A 20538-nucleotide genomic window follows, 5' to 3' on the forward strand; every position below is an offset into this window, starting at 1 on the left:
GCTTTCTTTCCTCCCTCCCTCCCTCCCTCCCTCCCTCCCTCTCTCCCTCCCTCCCTCCCTCGAGGTAGGCCCATTCAGTATCTAAGCCCAATGTGGGCTCCATTTTAAGTTTGTAGAAGCTAGAAATAATATCAGTAGACAAGACCCAGTCAAAATTAGACATTTATATAAAATAATCTAGATAGCTGACTGATGTGTCTCCTTAGAAAGGCCATGTGTAGCACTGGGATGCTCCAGGCTCCTAGCAGCTTGTCCATCTACTCAGGACGGGGTTCTAAATCACCACCTAGGAGGCAGACTGGAAAGCTCGACTGTTCCAGGAGTTTGGTGTTTGTTTTTATTCCCATCCCCTTAGAGCACGGTGGTCAAAAATTGTACTCTCCCCTTCTAGGGCACTGCATCAGCACAGACACAGCAGGACAGAGAACCAGCCAAGAAGAGGAGGAAGAAATGCCTGAGTTAAGGTGACCTTTGGGGCATCTGCTTCATTTGTGCCCAACAGTACCCCGTGTCACACAGCCTGCACTGACGCTGGTGTCCTGCTTCTGAATGCACTGAACTGTGCCTTCCATTAGAAAGACTCTCCTGGGCAGGTCCCGCTGCCTTTTGCAAAAAGCACATCTGAAAGCCTGAGTTTAGGAACCTGCACCGCTCCAATGAAGCTCCACAGGAGCAAATACAGAGCCTCCAGGCAGAGCTAGGGTCCAGGCTGGCTTCGTTTTTCCAAGGAGCCTTTGGTGAGTTCAATTATCTGGTAAATATCCAGCGCTTCACCTGTAAGACAGTGGAAATTGGTTACGATGCCTCCAGAATTGTGACTGAGCTCAGAAATGAGAATCTGAATGTTAGGGTCAAAGACAGTGAGGGAGTATTTGAGAATAACTGCCAGGAGTGGCAGCTTGTCTTATTATAACACAAGCTTTCTAACCAACTCTGGCATTTTCAGCACTGATACTTTTTTCCACGTAAGAATGCACTTTGGCTTATACAATAAATCTTTAAACATTTCTGGTGTAGTTTTGAAAATGGGTCAAATGTCATGGAACACACCCTCTGCAACAGTTCCCTTTGTGATTTGAGTATCATGTTCACTTTAGATACGGCATAAGTTCAATGCAGGTCTCTTGCCGCCCCGAGGTACTAAGCCCCTCCCCACCCCACATGTAGAGGGAACAAAGAGTGCACTCACCCTGGGGGATCCCGAATCTCCTTTCCATCCCAGTTGGGTTAGAAGGGGTTTTACAGTCCATGGTCACTTCCTTCCTGAGGCACTGGTCAATGTCTACTGCACTGAAAAAGGCGACTGACTGGGGCAGATCATTCAGACCCAGCTTGTAGGCAAACATGCACCTGAAAGAAACCAAGTCGTCCCTCACAGCCATGCCCTGCTGTGAATACAGGCTCCTCACTCCAGGAGGAGTGACAGAGTAGGGTTTCTCCTATTCCAATCACACGCTCTTAGCAAAACCATGAGACTGGAGGCTATACTGCCTAATACCTCTGAGATACTGAAATACAATTAGGGACTCAACAAACTTTTCTTATTGATACTAAAAAAAAAAAAAATGGATCCAAATAAATGTACTTTTAAACATGTTGAACTTTAGGCTTGTTATCTGGATAGGTCATGGTACTCGGATAGGTTCTGACTGGCAGATCAACAGGGAATAGTAACATTTAACGTACATGAACTAGGTTTTTAGTATAAATAAATACAATTCAACAGGTGTGGTGGCACACACCTTTATTTAGTCCCACCATTTGGGAGGCAGAGTGGTGAATCTGAGTGAATTCAGGTGGATCTCCAAGTTCAGGGCCAGCCTGATCTATATAGTGTTCTAGGACATCGAGGACTACATAGAAAGACCCTGTTTCAAAAGAAAAAACAAAAACCCAGAACACCTAAAACAAAAAAACACTACATGTTTTCTAAGCTGCATTTGTATTTCCTCTTGAATGTCTCCATAATGACTATAGGCATATAGTAACAATAATCCAGGGAAGCAATAACACGCCAGGTCCCGTGACCTTGCCACGAGGATAATTCAGTATTGGAACATGCCAAAAAAAATAAAATAAAAGGGCTGAACCAGTCAGTTCTGAGTTGACAACTCAGAGCTGCTCAGTGGGCCCCAAGACCCAACATACCTGGTCAGGAGATTGGTGATCTGCAGTGCCAGGGCAGCACGGTATCGGTCCTCCTCACGCACCAGGTAGCGAACCTCGTCGTGGATGCTGATGCAGAAGCGCCCATCAATGGCAAATTCCTCAAACAGCCACTTCATGGCCACAAGCATGAGGTGTAAGTAGTCTACAGCAGAGCTCTGTACCACCCAGTTCACACGACTGGTTATAAACTAGAAATACAAGGACATCAGTGAGCCACTCACCATCTACCTCTAGGCCAGGAACCCTGCCTCCCACCTACTCCCCACAGTCCATGATGGCAAGATACCTCACCTCTCCCTGGACAACCGAGGGCTCCAAGGCCCTGCTGATGCAGCAGCCCAGCACTGGGGTACGCGGTGTGTCAGACATGGCAATGCTCTCCAGCTTATTAAACATTTCTGACTCTGTGCCCCCTGTCCATGCTCGTTCAGCGGCTACCTCCCACTTCTTCCATCGTGACCTGGGAGAACAGAGACCATGAGGTCAGCCCTTTGGGACCACCCCACAAGTCCCCGCATCTTCACCACAAAAGGTTCTCACTTCCTTGAAGCTTCTCTTTGGATCATTCGAAGATCTTGTAGGGAAACCCAGCCGTCCTCTGTCCTGTCCACAGGAAGATTCAACTGTTGCACCAGCCATTCCCCGTCAGCTGACAGCCGGTACCTGTGGGTAACGGCAGCACCATGTCATCCCATTAAATGGCTTCCTCTGTGGCACAGACTCACTGGGGATGGCAACTAGGAAGATGCCAACACAGAAACTCAGGCTTTTGTGTCCCCAAAGGCCTAGACTATATCATGTTAGCCCAGAGATGGGCAGACGGTCCCAGTGCCCAATGACCAACAGCAGCCTTTTATTAGTTCAAGGGACAGCAAGGAGTCAAAGTATGGTGACCTCTGAAGGGGAGAAGGGACCTGGAGGAACCAAAAGCATGTCAGCCAAGCCTAACTTCTTAACTCTACTGTTCCAGACTCTCAGCATCCCCAGGTTCCTCAGGGCTCCAGACCATGTCACCTACTGCAAGGAGCATCAGGACATCCCCACAATTTAGGCCTTCAATTCAAATTCTTGTGAGGTCTTTGTTCTCTGTCAAAAGTGAATATGCTTAGTGGCTTCTATCAAGCTGACAAAGAACCAGGGCCATTTGGGAAGAGGAGATCTCAACTGAGAGAATGCCTCATTGCACTCACCTACAGGCAGATCTGTAGGGCTGTGTGTGGGGGATTAGAGAATGATGAGGGAGGGCCCGGCCTACTGTGGGAGGCTCTGGGCAGGTAATCCCAGAGTAGGCCAGAAAGCAGGCTTGGCAAGCCAGTATAGAGTATTCTTCCATGGTCTCTACACTTCAGTTTCTCTCAGTGATGTGATGAAACCTAAGGGTTGTTAGGATTAAATAAACTTTCCTCCCAAAATTGCTTTTGGTCATGGTGTTACCCTCAGAAATAGAAACCTAATTAAGGTTTCCACAGTCAATCAGCTACCCAAATGGGGACACTTCACAGTATACCCAATTTAAAACAAAACAAAACAAAAACACACACACACATACACACACAAAAAAAAAAGGGCTGGAGAAATGGCTCAGCAGTTAAGAACACTGACTGCTCTTCCAGAGGTCCTGAGTTCAATTCCCAGGGACCACATGGTGGCTCACAAACATTTGTAATGGGGATCTGATGCCCTCTTCTGGTGTGTCTGAAGACATTAACAGTGAAATAACACACATGAAATAAATCTTTTAAAAAACAAAAGGTTGCCAATGTAGTAAGTACTAGCCCTGAGCACACTCCATGGAGCACTGCTGAAGGAGGGCCTGCACTCAGGCTTTGCATATTTCTACTCCTTCAGCGCCTATCTGCTTACTTTTGTTCCTACAGCAATGAGCACAGGACCCCTAACCTCCTGCCGGTATTACATAAGGAGGTTGGGCCTGTGTTATAAATAACCACTGACGACAACATACCCTAAGTATGGTTTTACCCTGTGAGGGAAAAACTAACACAATAAAGACAATGTTACATCTCTAAAGATAAACCATCCCAAAGCTAGGTTTACAGGGACAGCACTCAAGTGATGGCCAAGAGATGGAAGAGAGCTGTAAAGCAGGCCTGTGGTCCTAGGATGCTAATGTGGGAGGTAAAGGGCCCTCACCGGCGCAGGCCTTTTGTGACAGCATACATCTGCTGGGCTTTCTCAGCTGCCTCCTGCCGTGTGAGCCTGTGGTTGAACTGCATCAGTAGGCGCTCAGCAAAGGACTGCCCAGCCCCATAGATGCGGCCGTAGTTGAAGATTTTGGCATGCTCTCGGCTGATGCCCACAGTGGCAGCTGTCTTACTGTGCAGATCAGTGCCTCTGCTCTTCCTGCCCTGCAGAGTCATCCAGCCAAAGGCCGTGCAGCCTGGAGAGTGGACATCAGTGATAAGCTCAGACATACTTGGCCTATCCTCCTTGGCCAAGAGTCCTGCCACCTCACCCCTGCCCAAGCAAGGCCCTGCTTACCATGCATCCCAGCAAAGTGAGCATCTCCAAGTACAGCCGCGATCCACAGTTCCTGTGAATCCACATCAGCACCCACAAGGACATAGCCAGGTGGAGCCTGTACCATGGCTTTCAACTCACTGCCTACCCGGTCAGGCTGCGGGAAGAGTGGGATCAGGACCATCTAGAAGCCCAAGGCATCTGCCACCCTGGATTTCTAGGCCCAGTGCTGACAAAGTACTTGGTATTTTTCCTGAGGGAAGACTTTGGAGAATGCCACACAGCCCTGATCCAGCTAGAAAATGAAGAAACCCCACAAAACTGTTACGCCTGACCCCCACTGACCTGACTCATCTAAACTATGACAGCTGTGGTCACTATGCCTAGCATTGTCTAGTCAGCAGCAGGTACCTAAAACACATTTTATTTGCTAAAGGAATGGATGATGTAAAGCCAGATCTAAGCCCTCTGTAGCCTAGAGAATGTTCTTTCTCATATCCCTGGCTAAAACTCCAAAGGCTCTGAGATTGTTTCCAAAGACCTGAAAAAGGAAGAACAGAAGCCAGGAACAGAGAGGATATATACCCGAGCATTACTGGCCGTGAGCCACGTGGGCTCCACAGCGCGACGGGTGATGGTGCCAGCAGTCACCACCTGGGGTAGGATGGCCCCATACTGGCCTTCTTCATCAAAGCTGGGGTGCCTGGAATGGGGAGAAGCAAAGAAGTGTCAGTAGGCTTGCTCTAGCCCTAAGACCCACACCACTCAGGTCTCTACCCCACAAGCACCCAGTATGCCATACCTGGTCACAGCCCGGGGCAGAGCTGACCTGGGGAGCCATACCACCATCTGGGAGCTGTAGGACAAGAAAGCTAGCTCAGCACGGCATAATGTACTCCAATGCACTGTCACCAGCATTTTGCACGCCATCAGTTTCAGGGCTGCTATGTGGCCCTTGAAGCCTGGTGTCAACACTTCTTACTAACCTTACTCAGGGTGGGCTCTGGCTCCCAACAGAAGAATCAGGGTAAAATGTACCAATCCCCTCAGAGGCCTTGTGATCATAACCATCTCGGAAATGACCTTTGAGATAAATCCATTTGCCACAACAGTTTCAGCTCTCAATGCCTAATATAGGTTTCAGATAACCAGCCCTCCAAGGTCCTTATCCACAACCCATGGCTCCAGCAGCTAAATTAGAAGATTTAACTGGAGTTGGAGAGAGCCAAAATCCTGCCATGTAAACACAAAGTTCTACCTACATAAACAGAGAAACTCAAGACCAAGACCCATGTCACCAGGACCGACACTAAGCCTCTATATCTAGGCTGCCCTCTGGAGTAGTGCAGGCAAATGCCAAATGCCAAAGCAGAACGGGAGGAAAGGAAGCTCGGGGCCACAGATGCCTTGACAGCCACACAGACAGGCCTCCTGTAACCCACTTTAGCCTACCTGATACGTTTATGAGCATTCCTCCAAAAAGAAATCATTTTATTTATTTCCAGGGCACGAGGCCCACTGGCACCTCCTGGGCCAGCCTGCAGGGTGCCATCCTCCATCTTGGGCAGGAAATCTTTGGCAAAGGGACTTCCCACATTGTAGTTGTTACCATCCTGTGGAGGACAAAGAAAGGGTTGGGACAGGTAGCACAGCACCAGAAGGAAATAGACAAGGACACTGGGCCTTCTCCCAACAGAACCTAAAACCTCCCGCAGCTGGGACAGTTCCCACCCAGGTATCTTGCATATCTTTAAGTACACATACAAGAATGCTATGATCAGACAAAGCTAGTAACAACAGCCAACAGAAGCTACCAGATGACAGATACAATGTTACATACTTGATATATGTCAGTTAACCTCACCAGGAGGCCTCTCACCACTCAATTTTCAATAGAAAATCAAAAGCAGTAAGACATGAAAATTACCCTAAATCATATGATTTAGGAGCCGCTACGACTGTCAATCCCACAAAAAGCAGTTCCCTGGTCTGACTGAGTAAGCATGAAGTCCTACTGTGGGCCATAAACCATACCTTGTGAGGCAGCTTGAAAAACCAGCAACCAGGGATATCCACATCATTATAAGGTCCGTTGCCATGGTGATAAGTGGGCTGGCTGGATTTGGGGGCACAAGCAGCAGGCTGTGGGGGCCACACACCCAGATCAGGCCCTGCTCCAGCACCTGCATTCAGCAAGGGCCAGCGGGTAGGGGAGGTAGGGCTAGGAAAAGGGCCTGAAACTGAGCAGGCAAATTGCAAAGTGACAGGAGAGCATGGTCACAGGTTCCCTCCTTGGTCCCCTACAGTTAAGGACCACAGGGGAACAGGGCAGCATCTCCAAGTCTCCCCAAACCTAGTGAACTCTGGTGGGAAAGAGCTTTGTGAGCAAGAGGAAGTCCCAGCTGTCCACTACCCACCCAGAGAGCCCAAGCAAGTGTCTTGCTCACCAGAACTAGAGGTTGACTCAGTCCTGAATTCTCCATCTTGGCCTCAGCCTCTACGTCTAAGCAGCCCAGTTCTTCTACCTGGATGGGCCCAGGAATCGGGGTGTGAGAGGTCGGCAGCTGTAGGCCTGAATCCACCAGCCCTTCCCTCCAAAGAACTCAGACTAGACCACTCTAGGGTGAGCAACCAGTGGCAGCTCCCACACAAAAGGTGTTCCATTTTCCTAGACAGACCCTCACGTAACGGGCTCACAGTCAGAGTGTGTCCTCACCGTTTGCCACATGGCACTACTGTCAGTGAGTAAGAACTCCTCCGCCAGGTCTACCTCCTGGGTCTCCAATTGCTGCTTCCCCTGTTCAAGGCAGTGCTTCCTGTATAAGGACTCGATGGCTCTGTGCAGAGAAAATAACTGCTGATTACCGGGAGCTTGCTCAGGCCAGGCAGCTCGCTGGGGTTTTCTTCTGGTCCTTGGTTAGATCTCACATCAGCTGAGGAAGGAGACAACAATTTCTATGGCTTTTACTTTCCCTGGATTGGGGGGAACAACCCAACTGAGTTCTGCACACTGGTGACAGGCTGGGTTTCAATAACTGGTCTGACTCAAATCCAAGCTCCTCTATGCTTGAGGGCTCTGCAAGCAAAGCAGGGACATAAGCACAGAAGGCTACCTGCAGAGCCAGGAACAAGGCCATGTCAGACCTTCCGCTGAAAACCTGACACCCTGTGATTCCTGACGCCCTGTGGAACCAGGACCCTGGGCCACCTTCACTACCTTGACCTCTGCATAACACCTGTCTATCCATCAAACACGTCAGCTTGTCTAAGCTGTCAGTTATAAATGTGTATGCCAGGCCTGGAAGGAGGCCTTGCCTCCTGTGTATGAGGACCGAGTTCAATCTCTAGCACCATAAAGTTTGAAAATTCAAAATAAATAAATAAAGTCACATGTAGTAACTCTCACACCTATCATCTCAGTAGTTGAAAAGCTGAGGCAATGGGCTAGGGGCTGGCTCAGTGGTTAAGAGCCCCGCTGCCCTTCCAGAGGACACAGGTGTGGTTCCCAGCACCTACAAGGTGGTTCACAACCATCTATAACTCCAGTTCCAATGTTATACCCTCTTCTAATCTCCACCATATATCAGGCATATAAGTGGTGCACATACAGAGAGTCATAAAGTAAAAATGTAATAATGACGATGATGATAATTATTTTTTTTTTTTTTTTTGGTTTTTCGAGACAGGGTTTCTCTGTGTAGACCAGGCTGGCCTCGAACTCAGAAATCCACCTGCTTCTGCCTCCCGAGTGCTGGGATTAAAGGCGTGCACCACCACACCTGGCTGATAATTATTATTATTAAAGGGAAAAAAAAAAGAAAAAAAGAAAAGCTGAGGCAGTTAAGATGGCCCTGAGCTTGAGAGCAGCCTAGGCAACATAGTGAAGCCCAGGCTAGCCTAGGCTTCGGCATGAGCCCAACTCAAAGCCAAAAATCAAATAAAATAGAAGATAAATAAATAAAAGTAAAACTCTTTTCTCATTGAGCTGCTTAGATACCAAATGAGGTTTTCACTGCACAACGCTCAGTAACATGGTGGCTGGCTTGTAGGAAGCACTCACATTCCACTCAAGAAAAGCTGTAGGCTGGCCCTTCCCAGGCCACACCCCCAAACCTTCCCTCTGTACTCAAGCAAAGGCAGCTGTGCTGCTGGGCCAAAGAACTAGATGGACCCCTTCCCATCAGCCAGACCTGACCTCGGTTACTCTAGAAAGGAAGGGACGCAGCCCCTTCCTCCTTGGAGCTGGAACCTGAGTCTTACCTGTAGGGGCAGGTTACGGCAGCGGATTCTACAGTGGGGTTCACTAGCAGCTCGGTCAGATTATCCCGCCGCCCAGGCACTAGGTAGCCCCAACCATGAGCATCTGAGTAGTGCAGAGGAAAACCATCCCAGGTCAGTGCCATGAGCTTAGGAGTGACCCGCATTTGCAGGCTGAGGAGGCTGGGGCCGGGAGTCCAGGCAGGGTCATCTAGTCGAGGGCAGAGCTTCCGGTACCACCTATTCCCCACAACAGGGGTTTAAAACAAAGTGTTCCATTAGGGGGAAGGGGGTAGGAAGGGTCTCTCTTCCCAGACATACCTGAGCCCACCTCCAGGCCTCCAAGCACTCTGGTGCCTCTTGTGGGGGGCTTTGAGCCTGTGTGGCATCTCCTAGCATTACTGATGTCTTCTGTGTGTCTCACCAGCATCCTCCAAAGCCCTTTCCAAGCCGCACTGCAGCCTCTCAGCAGAAGCAGATCTTCCTTCCTACCCATCAGAACTCCCGCTGCTGCAGACACACAGCTGTCTCTCACAGGCTGAGCACCAGAGCTGAGACCATGAAGCCAGCACACCAAGGCATTTGCATCCAGGGTCACAAAAGTGCAGTGAGCTACCCCACTGGTCACTACGGCTGCCCTTTTCCTCATCTGTCTCTAAGATACCAACAAGCAGCACCTCCTCAAAGAAAGTGCCCCTTATTTCCACAGGCAGAACTGAAATGCCTCAGACTATATACTCTGAAGTCTTATTACAGGTCAGCTTCACTGGCTGGTCTGCACACCTGCTGTTCCTAGAAGAGAGATGAGTTCCATTTGTGTCCCTGCTGCTGTCACAGGCCCCATAACGACCACAGGGCTCAATGCACTATGACATTAACGGAAGGATAAACACACGTCAGACATCCCAGGTTCCAGACCTTGCTGAGGCCCAAACAAGGAGGGCCCGAGGATCATGCAGGACAGCCTCTGTGTGCTGTCGAGAACCAGTCTTACCCAGGGTGTCCTGGAAGGTGTTGGGGTCGCTTAGGCAGGAGGTCCGTGGTGCTCTTCAGCTGCTGTAACCGGGTGTGGGCCATTACACCTTGCTGAAGCTCCTCCTCCTCGCTAGGTGGTCCAGGATCTGTGCAGAATTCAGGAGCTTAGAACCAGAAGGGACTCACAGGTCTGAAAGACTACAGCAACCCTTTCCAAGGGTCCCCTGGGTCCTAGGTCTGTCCCAGAGATCACCCTGTCCCATCTTCCACCTAAGCTTCCCACCTTCCTGATCCATGGGATCCCCAAAGGGCCCAGCTCCCTCGATGGGCAACTTGCTGGCTGAGGCTGGCTTCTTCACCTTCTTTGCCTTTTTCTGCTTAAACTCCTGCAAATCCCATTCTAGGTCCCAGAGCCAAGGGTCTTCTTTGTACCTGCAGAGCCAGTCCACCAGGCTGGGGTTAGGGCTGAGCTAAAATCCAGGCCTCCTACCTGCCTGTCCCCTACACTGACCCAGCCTGCCCAAACCCTGACTACCTCTCTCCTGAGAGCAACTGACAGGCGTCATTAGCCAGATCCATCAGCGACTTCTTCATCTCCCGCTGGAGCTCCTCATACGTGTTCTGTGCCTCTGTCAGGTAACGCTCCCAGTTCTGGTTGACAGGCAGGTAGGACACACCCATCTCCAGCATGCCAGCCAGAGTCACTGGGTGGGGACATCTAAGGGACAAACACCAAGGGCTGCCATAAATGACCACAGAAGACAACCATTGAATAGAGGGGCTCCATTCTCTCAGCCTACAAAAGCTAAGTGGCCAGCCTAGGGAAGAATCAGCCCTACCTGATTAGAATGGGACTGAGTATCAGAACCTACCCACCCCCAAGGAATTTCACCTGGCTGCCCCTTACCTCTCCAAGAAGAGTGGCAGCTGCTGCTGGAAAACCTCAAAGGTGGCCCACACATCACGGGCACAGTACTGCATCAGATCCTAGCACAAGGTTACAAGGAACTTGTTGGGGGACAAAGGAGGAAGACAGGGACAACCACCAGCTACCTCCCCAAGTTCAGCTGCAGGTTACTCCCAGCCTGTGTAGCAGCTGTGCCAGCACCGTACCTGGAAGTTCTCTCGGATGTCCCTCATGCTCCCTTTTACGAACAGCTCCCGAGGCTCCTTCTCTAAGGGAGGTCCCCCCACATACAGGTTGTGCACGTCTGCAAGATTATTGGCACTGCTGATATCCATCCAGTCCCAAGATGAAATCTGAGAAACCAAAGGGAAGTCAGCTTGGTCTCAAGCGCAACAAGTGGACCAGTGACAGGATCTTAAACACCCTCTCTAGGCAGCCCCAAATGCACACTCACCGCTGGCGCCTTGGCTTTCCTCGGAGACTTCTGCCCTCGCTTTGTGGGCTGCTGGGCCTTGTTCTTTCCCTGCTTGGCTCCCATCCACAGGCTGCGCTGGAAGCTGCTCAGCCCTGAGATGGCCATGTGCATGCTCATAGTGTCGAGAAAACGCATCCGGGAGTCCTGAAGGAAGGGCGGGGGGAGGGAAGGCTGCAACACAGGGGCCAGCTGGCCAGCCCCACCTTAGCTCCTCACACAGCCTTTGCCCCCAGCATACAGCCTCCAACACAAAACACAGAAATCTCATGCTTGACCTGTAAGGGACCTGCCCAATTCCCAAACGTGCAGAACTGGCTCAGTCCCAGGGCACAAGTACTTCCTGGCTTCCAGCAGCAGCCCGGGCAACCCCAGGTAGACTAACTAAACAAGACCTTGAGAGCTATGGGCCAGACCCCCAGCTCTGGTCCTGGCCCTATCCTTCCCAAGCTGTGGCCCCTGGCAAGTCAGCAAGGCCTTAGCACCTTCAATGCCAGGCTAAGGGTGCTATACTAGGCCTACTCCCTTGCCCTGCCACTCACCTTACCCTGCTGTGAAGAGTCAAAGAAAAAGGGTTTTTATAATCTAAGAACTGTCACTACCACCCATCAGACAGCTCTGGTTGTCTGACATGTGTGCTATTCAAACTCTGCTCAAAGTCCACTGAGGGAGCTTCTGTTATCTCTCTTTACAGAGTCTGGGGCTTACAGATGTTAAGGAAAAATACTGCACATCAACAGCTGAGGCAGCATGTGGCCCAGGCTGTACCTCAGAGCTCTCAAACACTCTAAAATGCCATTCTAAGATAAGAGCCATTTTATCCTGGACTAAGTCCCAGTCCTGCGCCAACACAGCAGGGATGGAGCTCCCTGCAGTCTTTAGGGAAGACAGGAGACATCTACCACAACAGTTTAAAACACCATGCGAGTGTGTTGTAAATCTGCTCTGGAGATCAGCAGCTGAGCAGAGACCAAGCAAAGCTGGTCAAGAGACGTCCCAGCAATGCTGGAAAGGGGATGGAAACAGTCACCGAGAAAGCAAGGCTTTTCCTAGCAAAGGCGACTGGGCTTTTGGCCCACCTTAGGCCACAGCATGCCATTCCCACAAACCTTACCTGAATCAGATACTGCTCCCTGATATGGGCTCGGTCAAAGGAAACATTGTGCCCCACCACTAACTGTTCCTGCCCATCCTGCTTGGTGGAGCCCCCCAGAGGGATTAGGTCAGCCGGCGATAGCTGGCTGGTCCAAGAGTAACGCTCTTCCACCAGCCGCCGGCTGCACCAGGAATACCTGAGAGAGGCAAAAGTGGACAGGGTTAACCAGGAAGGACTAGACTTCTATTCCACACCACCCATACATGCCAGGTCCCCAAGGGCTGCTCCTCACGCCACTCACTCTCACAGAAGTCAGGGGATCACTGAGGAGAGAAATGACATGGCCCCTTTACTATTCACCTCCCACAGATGAACAGAGCTAACTGCTATGACTGGGGGCCATGGGCAGGAAGGTGTGTGGGCCCACTGAGTCTGCAGCTAGCTCTGAGACCTTTATGAATATGATCAACCCCTTGTGTCTTTAAGCACAAAACAGCTGGTGTGCCAAGTGCTAATTAAGGAGATGGCTGGTGATACAACCCAAAGTAGAGAATTTAAAGTGGAAAAAAAAAAAAAAGACAAATGCTGCGTACACACAGAGAGTGAATCGGCTGAGGGCTGCAAAGACTCCGAAGGACAACTAAATCATGCACCCTCAGTGAGAGCAAGCACCAAGATGAGAGGATGTATGCACACGTGCCAGAGTGGGTGTGAAAGAGACAGATGAATGCTGTTTGCAAGGGCTTGACTCTGACTCAGGAGAAGGCTAGTCTGCTCAAGATCCCCAAGTGAGGAGAGTGGCCCCTAACGGAAACCTGCCCCAAGCCACACACACTTCCAAAGGACTGAGGCCACACAGTGGACAATACAGCTCTGACAGAGCTCCCTCCAACCTTTAGGGAACACAGGAGTGATCTGCCTCAAGTTTCCAACTGAAAAACTAGCTGCTTTAAATCTGGCGAACTCTAGTGCATACTCCATGGTGGGACGACATAAGGCACTCAAGCTGGAGCCTTCCTCTTACCCCAGCCTGACAAAGTCCTTTGTAACAACAGAAGCAAGGGCTCAAGAATGCTACATACTTGAAGCTATGATGATGACAAGAACTTCAATTAACAAGCCTGCAGCTGTGTTTGAAGCCATCTTAATATAAATTTAGGTATGATTAAAAAAAAAAAAAAAAAAAAAGAGAGAGAGAGAGCCAAACTTCAGCTGGAATCCATGCTATCAATTATCAATGCTGAAGTTCTTCTCAGACTCCCAAATGCCAAGGGCCTGGGTGATATCCCTCCAGGCAAGTGAAAAGCCCTTACCACAAGCCTTCTGGAAGCTACCTTCTGGGAGACCCAGCTCTCTGCTCCACTCCTACGGCTATGTGCTGGTCAGGTTATACACCCGTGTGGCAGGTAACGTGGACATGCTGTCCACAGTTTTAACAGTCACATGACGAGGAGAAAGGTCTTCGCACAAGCCCAGACCTCAGCACTGGTTTCTGCAGTCAGGCAGACTCTGCGATGCCCCCAGGCCCACTGGCAGAATGGAATGAGAATGGAGGCAGAATGAGAAGGAAAGAGAAGTGAGGAAGATGGAAAGGTGGAAAGGGGACTCGACCTGTCCAAAAATGACCAACTGACCAAAAGCCTCATGGGCACTGCTTCTGTCCAGCCACCCAAGCCTCCTCTGTCTTTTCAGACGATGGCTGCTATTCCCCTGGACTCTGGCCACCAAGTCACATGAGCCCTGTGCTTATCACTGCTTCAACTAAGTCACCGCGAACGAAACCATCTAGATGCGCTCTTTCCAGCCAGGAGTGCCTACCTTAGCTATTTAGCCATGCTTTCACCATTTTCAACTGCATATATAACATTTCGCAGCTTTCTTTACCAAGATGGAGCTTCCAATAGGAATAAAGAAACTGCCAACTTTTTTTTTTTGCTGGCCATGCCTGAAAGCATTAAGGTTGTAAATAGTATTTTAATCCTGGAACGAAGAAGAATAAAAAGGGGAGAAACAGCACTGCCATCATTGCTGGAAAAAGAAACCTGGGTAGCACTTAGAAAGTTAGTTAAAAAGGAAAGGAAGAGACTGGATCCACTTCTTAAGAGACCAAAATCTCTACTTAGGAGGAAGTACTAATTCTTGGCTGGGGCCACCTCCAGGGGCATTCGGAAAGGTCTGGCATTTACGGAAGACACTGGGGATGCGAGCACTGTGAACCGCCTAGTGCAATCCCACCTCAGGAACACCTTCCTGTGCAAACTAAGCGTCAGCACTCCCAAAACCAAACACGGACCAAATGGCTTTTCACACTAACTTCTGGAAGCTGCCTGGGGCCAGGATTGAGGCACAAACTCGTGGTCATCTTAAATGGTCTCAAACACACCGTGGTATCCTCTGCATGGGCCCTGACATGTGCTTGGGTGTTGCCTAGAGCCTGTGTATCTTCCCACCAGAGCGAGCCTCACAGAAGCAGGATTAACCAGGTTGAGTAACCAGCACACAGCGGGAACTCAGAAAATGTTCACTGAGCCAAACCATTAAGCTGGGCCCACCCCCCACCCCCCACCCCACGGTAGTCCCCTGTTGCTAACCCCCCACTTACCAGGCCAAGGGGGATATGGCCACCGCCAAAGTGGGGCAGGTTCCCTCTGCCAAGCAGACCTCCACGTCGAACACCAGGGCCCGCTCCTCTGGGATGGCCACGGGTTCGGCCTCCCCCTCGGGGCCGTACCGGGTCCAGCCCTCCGCCCAGGCCCAGCTCTTGGGCTCGGGGGGCAATTGGGCCTCCAATAACGAGGCGGCCGCCTCCAAGTAAGGCAGGCTCTGCTTCTGGGCCAGGAGGCGGAAGTGCTGGTCCAGGTTGCCCCCGAAGAGCCGGGGCAGGCGCAGCTCCACGTCTGGCAAGGGCGTGGCCGGCTGCCCCCAGAGCCCGTGCTTCCGCAGGTGCTCGATGCTGCGCTGCACCGCGGCCCCGTCGGGCATTTCCCCTCCGCACCCGAAGATTTGCTCGTGCAGGCCTCTCGACAGCATCTGGATGAGCAGAGGGTTGAGCCGCAGCTGCCCATTCTCGGAGGAGGGCATTTGCGACGGCGGCTGCCCGTCGCTGGGGACGGAGTCGAGGACGGAGCTGGAGACCCAGCGCGCGGTTGCTGGTACTGGCCCGGAGGCGACCTTGGTGCCAGCCACCTTCTTCCAGAGCAGGCGGCTCATGGTTGGTGCAGGGAGCCCCCCGCTGTGAGTCGGGGCACCGGGCTTTGGGCTCCAGCTTGACTGCTTTTAGTGGCCGAAAGACTCAGAGAGAGACGCGTCCCCTCTCTGTGTTCCTGTCAGTGAAATAGGTCTCACCATGCCTGCCTTCCTCACACAAGTCCTAAAGGAGACAGACGATAAAAGTGTCATTACATGTGTCACGGACTTGGACAAACCGCTTATCCCCCCCATCAAACATCTGCTGCGTGCCCAGCAAGCATTTTCTCCACTTGATCTTAGCCAAAAGGCCAGAGCGGAGTAGGGACATTTTTCTGTTACGCCTCCAACAACCTTAAGAAATGGCACTGCCCCCCTCCCGAGGAAAGGGCCACGCCGGCTCGGCAGTGAACTTGGGAGAAGCCGCTGGAGATGGTGAAATGGGGAGACGCAGACAGACCAGAGTTCTGGCTCTCCAACTGCGTGACCTTGGCCCAGCTCCTTAGGCCCCGACCTCCTCCTCTGTAAAATGGGGTTAGGAACTCTAGAGCCACGGGCCACTGCAGTTAGAGTGACACAGGGCGCGCTCGTCGCGTGGTCCTGACCCCAGCAGGCGCTCGGCAGACGGCAGTTGCCAGTGCCACCCCGCCGGCCGCCCGAGGGCCTTGCGCCCCAACTTCGAAACCCGCCGGACGGGCCACAGCCTCGGGGTCCGCACCCACACCCGGGCGGGCCTAGGGCGCCCTGCTCGGGGCGTCGGCGGCCACCCCCGCGCGCCGGGACACAGGGTCCTCGCCGCAGCCGCCGCCCTGCTCCTGGCCCCGGCTTCCCGAGTGGAGAGGGAGCAGCCGCGCCCGGCCCTCCCCGTGCCGAGCCCGCCGGAAACCTCGGTCCGCTCCGCGCTTCCCGTTCTGCGGCAGCCCACAGCCCCGGCGACGACGCGGCGTCCGCGGCGCGCGGCCCACGCAGCCCCCGGGTGGCGTGCGGTCTCGGGAGCAGCCGCAACTTCCCGTCTGCGCGAACTGGGTCCCGCGGCTACCCAGAGGCAGGCGGGAGACTCCCCCGAGCGTCCAATCGGAGCGCCGCCAATGGAGCCGCCCGCCCGCGGGGGTGCAGAGGGACTTCCGGGTGAGGCCCTCTGCTACTCCCCTCCCCACGGAAAAGATAGACCAGTCTGACGCGAGCCTGAAGGCGGCTGCACGCTTTAGGCTAAGTAAAGGCACCTCTACGCTGGCGGCCGCGTGGCCTAATGGATAAGGCGTCTGACTTCGGATCAGAAGATTGCAGGTTCGAGTCCTGCCGCGGTCGGCTTGGTGGGTCGTTTCGTTTTTATCTGTCAGTTTGTTAATCCTGGTAGTCCCTTTGGAAATGAAGCGAAGTGACCAACTTCTATTCTAAACTTAATTCTTGGAACTCAAGGATCCGAGCAAACAACTGTCAGGGTGACACATTGCTAAAACGGTGACAGCGTTCCAGAGCCCTGTGCCGAATGGAGAGTGGAGCAAATAGAGCACGAGCTGTCCAAAGTCTAGATTTGTCACGTATGGACCGCAGAGGCTAGCCTCGAAGTGGAGTCCCCTCCCTCCTATCCCGGACAATGATGCTGCTGTTGGTGGTGTTGAGTTCGATTGATCTGATCGCGCCCACCCGGCACAGCTGAAGCACGTCCCGCTTCAGAGATCTGTCAATCTCTGCGTCCACCTCCCGTTGCTCCGGGTGTTTCTGCTCCCAGCTCTCCGTAGTGGGTCAGCTGCAAAGGGTCAGGCGAATCCCGCCTGGGTGAAAAACTGAGACCCAGGGATTCAAGTCGAGAGTCCCGTATGAGAAAAGGAAAGATCAGGATTGCTACAGGCAGACTAGGGGTCACAAGCAGCTGAAGAGGGAAAAAATTCGGACCTCGCTGAAAGGCAGCCCCCACTTCCAACCAGTGCGTCGACCAGGACGCTGAGAACTGTGTCCAGGAGAGAGGATCTTCGACTTTTTTCAGGAGTCGGGTTGGTGCTCCTCTACCCGCTTTTCCTGTCACTAGCAGCGGCAGGGACTCATACAGAACCCTTCTCCTTTCCTCTTTTCTTAGTTTCTTCCCCCTCATTTTTCTGTCTGTCTGTCTGTCTGCTTGTTTGTTTTTAACGATGAGGTCTCACGTTGGAACTTGGAACTTACCTGGTAGCCCTGGCTGCCCTCCCGCCTCAGTGCTTGAACTACAAATATCCACAATCTAGCTTTCCAGCTGAGACATTCTTATACATTTTTCTAGATGTACTTAATAGACACAAAGTGATTTTTTTGTTTTGTTTTTATCAGTTTTATATACAAATACACAAACCAGAGTCAACAAGATAAGAGATTCCTTATTTTATGACTCTTCTTGCTTTTACATAACTTTGCTCGCTTTATTTTTCTATAAGGTGAAAAAGGAGAGGCTCTTAACTCAGGAAGCCCCTGAGCAGGAAAAACAATTTCATTTTTATTTCATAGTCTCCTACTGATATTCAGTGTTCTCTTCATCTGTGAGCTTAGACAAGCTGCCACGTGGCACTAGCCATACCCGCGGCGCTAGCCATACCCCCATGCCTTGTTCTCAATGGTGTTATACTCGCTGCAAATTTTTCAAAACTTTGATTTGAAAGTTGCAACCATTGGTGTTTCAAAGAGCGGTAGCTGCGAGGAGGGGCCTAGAAACTGCGATTTAATGGATTAACAAACCCCTCATCATCAGGAAGCAGTGATACACATCTTCAACCCCAGAACTCTGGGTTTGCGCCCTCTGCCTGGACTGAGCACCTGAGTAGAGCCCCAATGTCCATATAAAAAGCCCGGTGAGGGGGTGCGGGGTCCGTGTGCGCGCGTTGGGGGGGGGGGGCTGCCAGACCCAGAGACCCACAGATCACCTGATCTAATCAGCAAAACCTGGGTCCCCATGAGAGGCCTGGTTTCAGAAGGCAAGATAAGCAAGTCCTGAGAAACAACATCCAAGGCTGACCTCTGTTCGCCACATACACATGCCTGTGTTAAACTGACATCTGACCCACAAAGAAACAAACACCCTATCAACTGATCTCCCCCTGCCCCAGCATGCCTCAAATAATTCCAGTCTCCTGTCTCTGGCTCCTGCTGAGTGTGTCTGTTTTGGGGGTGGGGGTTGCCTGAAGAGTTTTATATTTGTTTATTTTTGAGGCCAGGTCTCACTCTGCAGCCCTGGCTGGCCTGGAGTTCATTATGTAGATCAGGGCAGCTCTCATAGAGATCTTTCTGCTAGGATCTTTGAGCCTCTGTAAAACCCGTAACAGCGCCAAACTCCTGGAGTTATTAGAAAGGTGACATGGTTACATGGTATAGTGCCGTAAGGTGTGCGTTCAGCCTCGTTCCTTTGGAAGTAGTGAGTCCCACCACCACTCTCTCTCAACTTTGACTTTCTGATCCTCCTGCCTCTACCTCCAGAGTGCTCAGATCACAGCCTGCACCACTCCACACCTGCTTTATGAAGATGAAACCCAGGGCTTGCTGTGTGCTAGGCAAACACTCTACCAACCGAGCCGCATCCACCGCCCTATGGACTAATGGGAGAGGTCAGCACGGATTTCCTCCCTCGGCCAGAGTTGCTTAAATGGAAACCACAGGAGACTATGGTTTCACAGGAGACAGGATTATGGTCACCGGGAAGTTAGCAAATGTGAGGGACTCAGGAAGAGCAGACAGACACATTTGGTCTCCTTGCCCAGTGGAGTCACCTAAGCCTGCCTGGTGACCTACCCTGTACCGGACTGTACTGGGGAGCAGAGCTGATGATTTCGGGGTCTGCCACTAAGTACTGCACAATGAAGCAGTGAGGCACCCCTCTCTCTGGGTTCAAGTACCAGACAGGTTCTCTCACTGAACGACGAGCACCCCCATGCCTGGTGTGCTACGTGACTGCCGTGTCTTCCAGCTGTCCACTCTAGGGCAAGCAGCCCGACCTCCCTATCACTTTTATCTCCCCATCAGTGAAAGAGAGTAACAGTTCCGTTGTCTCTTCAGCAGGCACTGGAGAGATAACAGCAGACAGACAATAGCCTTAGAACAGGCGCCAGCAAGCTGGTGGTCAGCACTGCTGTCACCGCTAAGTGAAGGCCAAGCCCTGGGATGGCACTCAGTATGAGGCCTGAGTTCAGTCCCTGCAAGGATGCAACAGCACAAGGGAGGAGGAAGGAAAATTCCTCAGATGTCTCAAACCAGAGAGAGCAAGAATGTACTCCCAGCACTCTGAGGAAGAGGCAGGAGGATTAGAAATTCAAACTCATCTGTGGCTATGTAATGGATTCAAAGCCAACCTGGCCCTGCTTCAAAAGAAAAGAAGAGAAGAGAAAAGAAAAGAAAAGAAAAGAAAAGAAAAGAAAAGAAAAGAAAAGAAAAGAAAAAAGAAAAGAAAAGGGTACGCCTGATAAGTAAAAAGGAATTTTTTATGTACAAGAGATACTAATCAAGTTCTTTTTCAAAATACTGGTCAAAGTACATTGTGTGCATGTATTAATACTGTTGTTTTATATAATTCATATGCATTAATTTTTAAAAGAGAAAAATGCTCGTATCATCGACACCTCCAGCATCGCCGATTCTCAGAGGGCCAAGGTAAATGACTTCGGGAGCCCACTCTGCAACTGTGGCGACCTATGTCCAGCCCCGTCTCCTCTAAGCTCAGAGTACCTCGGTGACATTTAACTGATAACAAAAAAAGAGCAGTAAAGTAAAAGGAAATGAGGGCATTTTCTATCACTAGCAACAGAAAGCCCAGCTCAACCAGGGTTGCAAAAGACCCTGTCTCAAATCCACTCCTCAGCGGGGTGTGGTCTCAACCCTGCTCTACAGAGTGACTTCCAGGACAGCCAGAGCTACACAGTGAAACCCTGTCTCAAAACAACAACAACAAAAACAACAATCAAAACAAACAACAAAGAACTGAAACCCCTCCTCTCTCCCAGACACATACACACACACACACACACACACACACACACACAC

General features: G+C 51.3%; 2 protein-coding genes and 1 non-coding gene across 3 annotated transcripts in view; 2 read left to right on the forward strand and 1 right to left on the reverse strand.

Annotated features, from left to right (window-relative positions):
* Positions 1 to 481, forward strand: part of Fanci (FA complementation group I) — a 55390-nt gene extending 54909 nt beyond the window's left edge. Inside the window, exon 37 of the mRNA XM_029537702.1 lies at positions 392 to 481. Coding sequence (XP_029393562.1) covers positions 392 to 463 — 72 coding nt within the window. The 3' untranslated portion in view covers positions 464 to 481. The remainder of the gene's footprint in view (positions 1 to 391) is intronic.
* On the reverse strand, positions 150 to 16591 carry Polg (DNA polymerase gamma, catalytic subunit). Its single transcript, XM_021192802.2, has 23 exons — positions 16427 to 16591; positions 14957 to 15724; positions 12373 to 12550; positions 11241 to 11405; positions 10993 to 11139; positions 10787 to 10866; positions 10415 to 10597; positions 10163 to 10311; positions 9899 to 10025; positions 8908 to 9144; positions 7364 to 7484; positions 7095 to 7172; positions 6682 to 6789; positions 6100 to 6260; positions 5450 to 5503; positions 5233 to 5350; positions 4669 to 4804; positions 4321 to 4567; positions 2710 to 2832; positions 2461 to 2629; positions 2149 to 2357; positions 1190 to 1350; positions 150 to 774 (listed from the first exon to the last, which is right to left on the reverse strand). The coding sequence occupies exons 2-23, from the start codon at positions 15562 to 15564 to the stop codon at positions 698 to 700; spliced, it is 3636 nt and encodes a 1211-aa protein (XP_021048461.1). The 5' UTR covers positions 15565 to 15724; positions 16427 to 16591; the 3' UTR covers positions 150 to 697.
* Positions 16592 to 16775: 184 nt separating this feature from the next.
* Trnar-ucg lies at positions 16776 to 16848 on the forward strand. The gene has a single exon. It is a non-coding gene; the product is annotated as a tRNA-Arg (tRNA).
* The last annotated feature ends 3690 nt before the right edge of the window (positions 16849 to 20538 follow it).

The sequence above is a fragment of the Mus pahari genome, chromosome 1, assembly GCF_900095145.1.
Source record: "Mus pahari chromosome 1, PAHARI_EIJ_v1.1, whole genome shotgun sequence".
In the NCBI taxonomy this organism is placed as follows: Eukaryota; Metazoa; Chordata; class Mammalia; order Rodentia; family Muridae; genus Mus; species Mus pahari.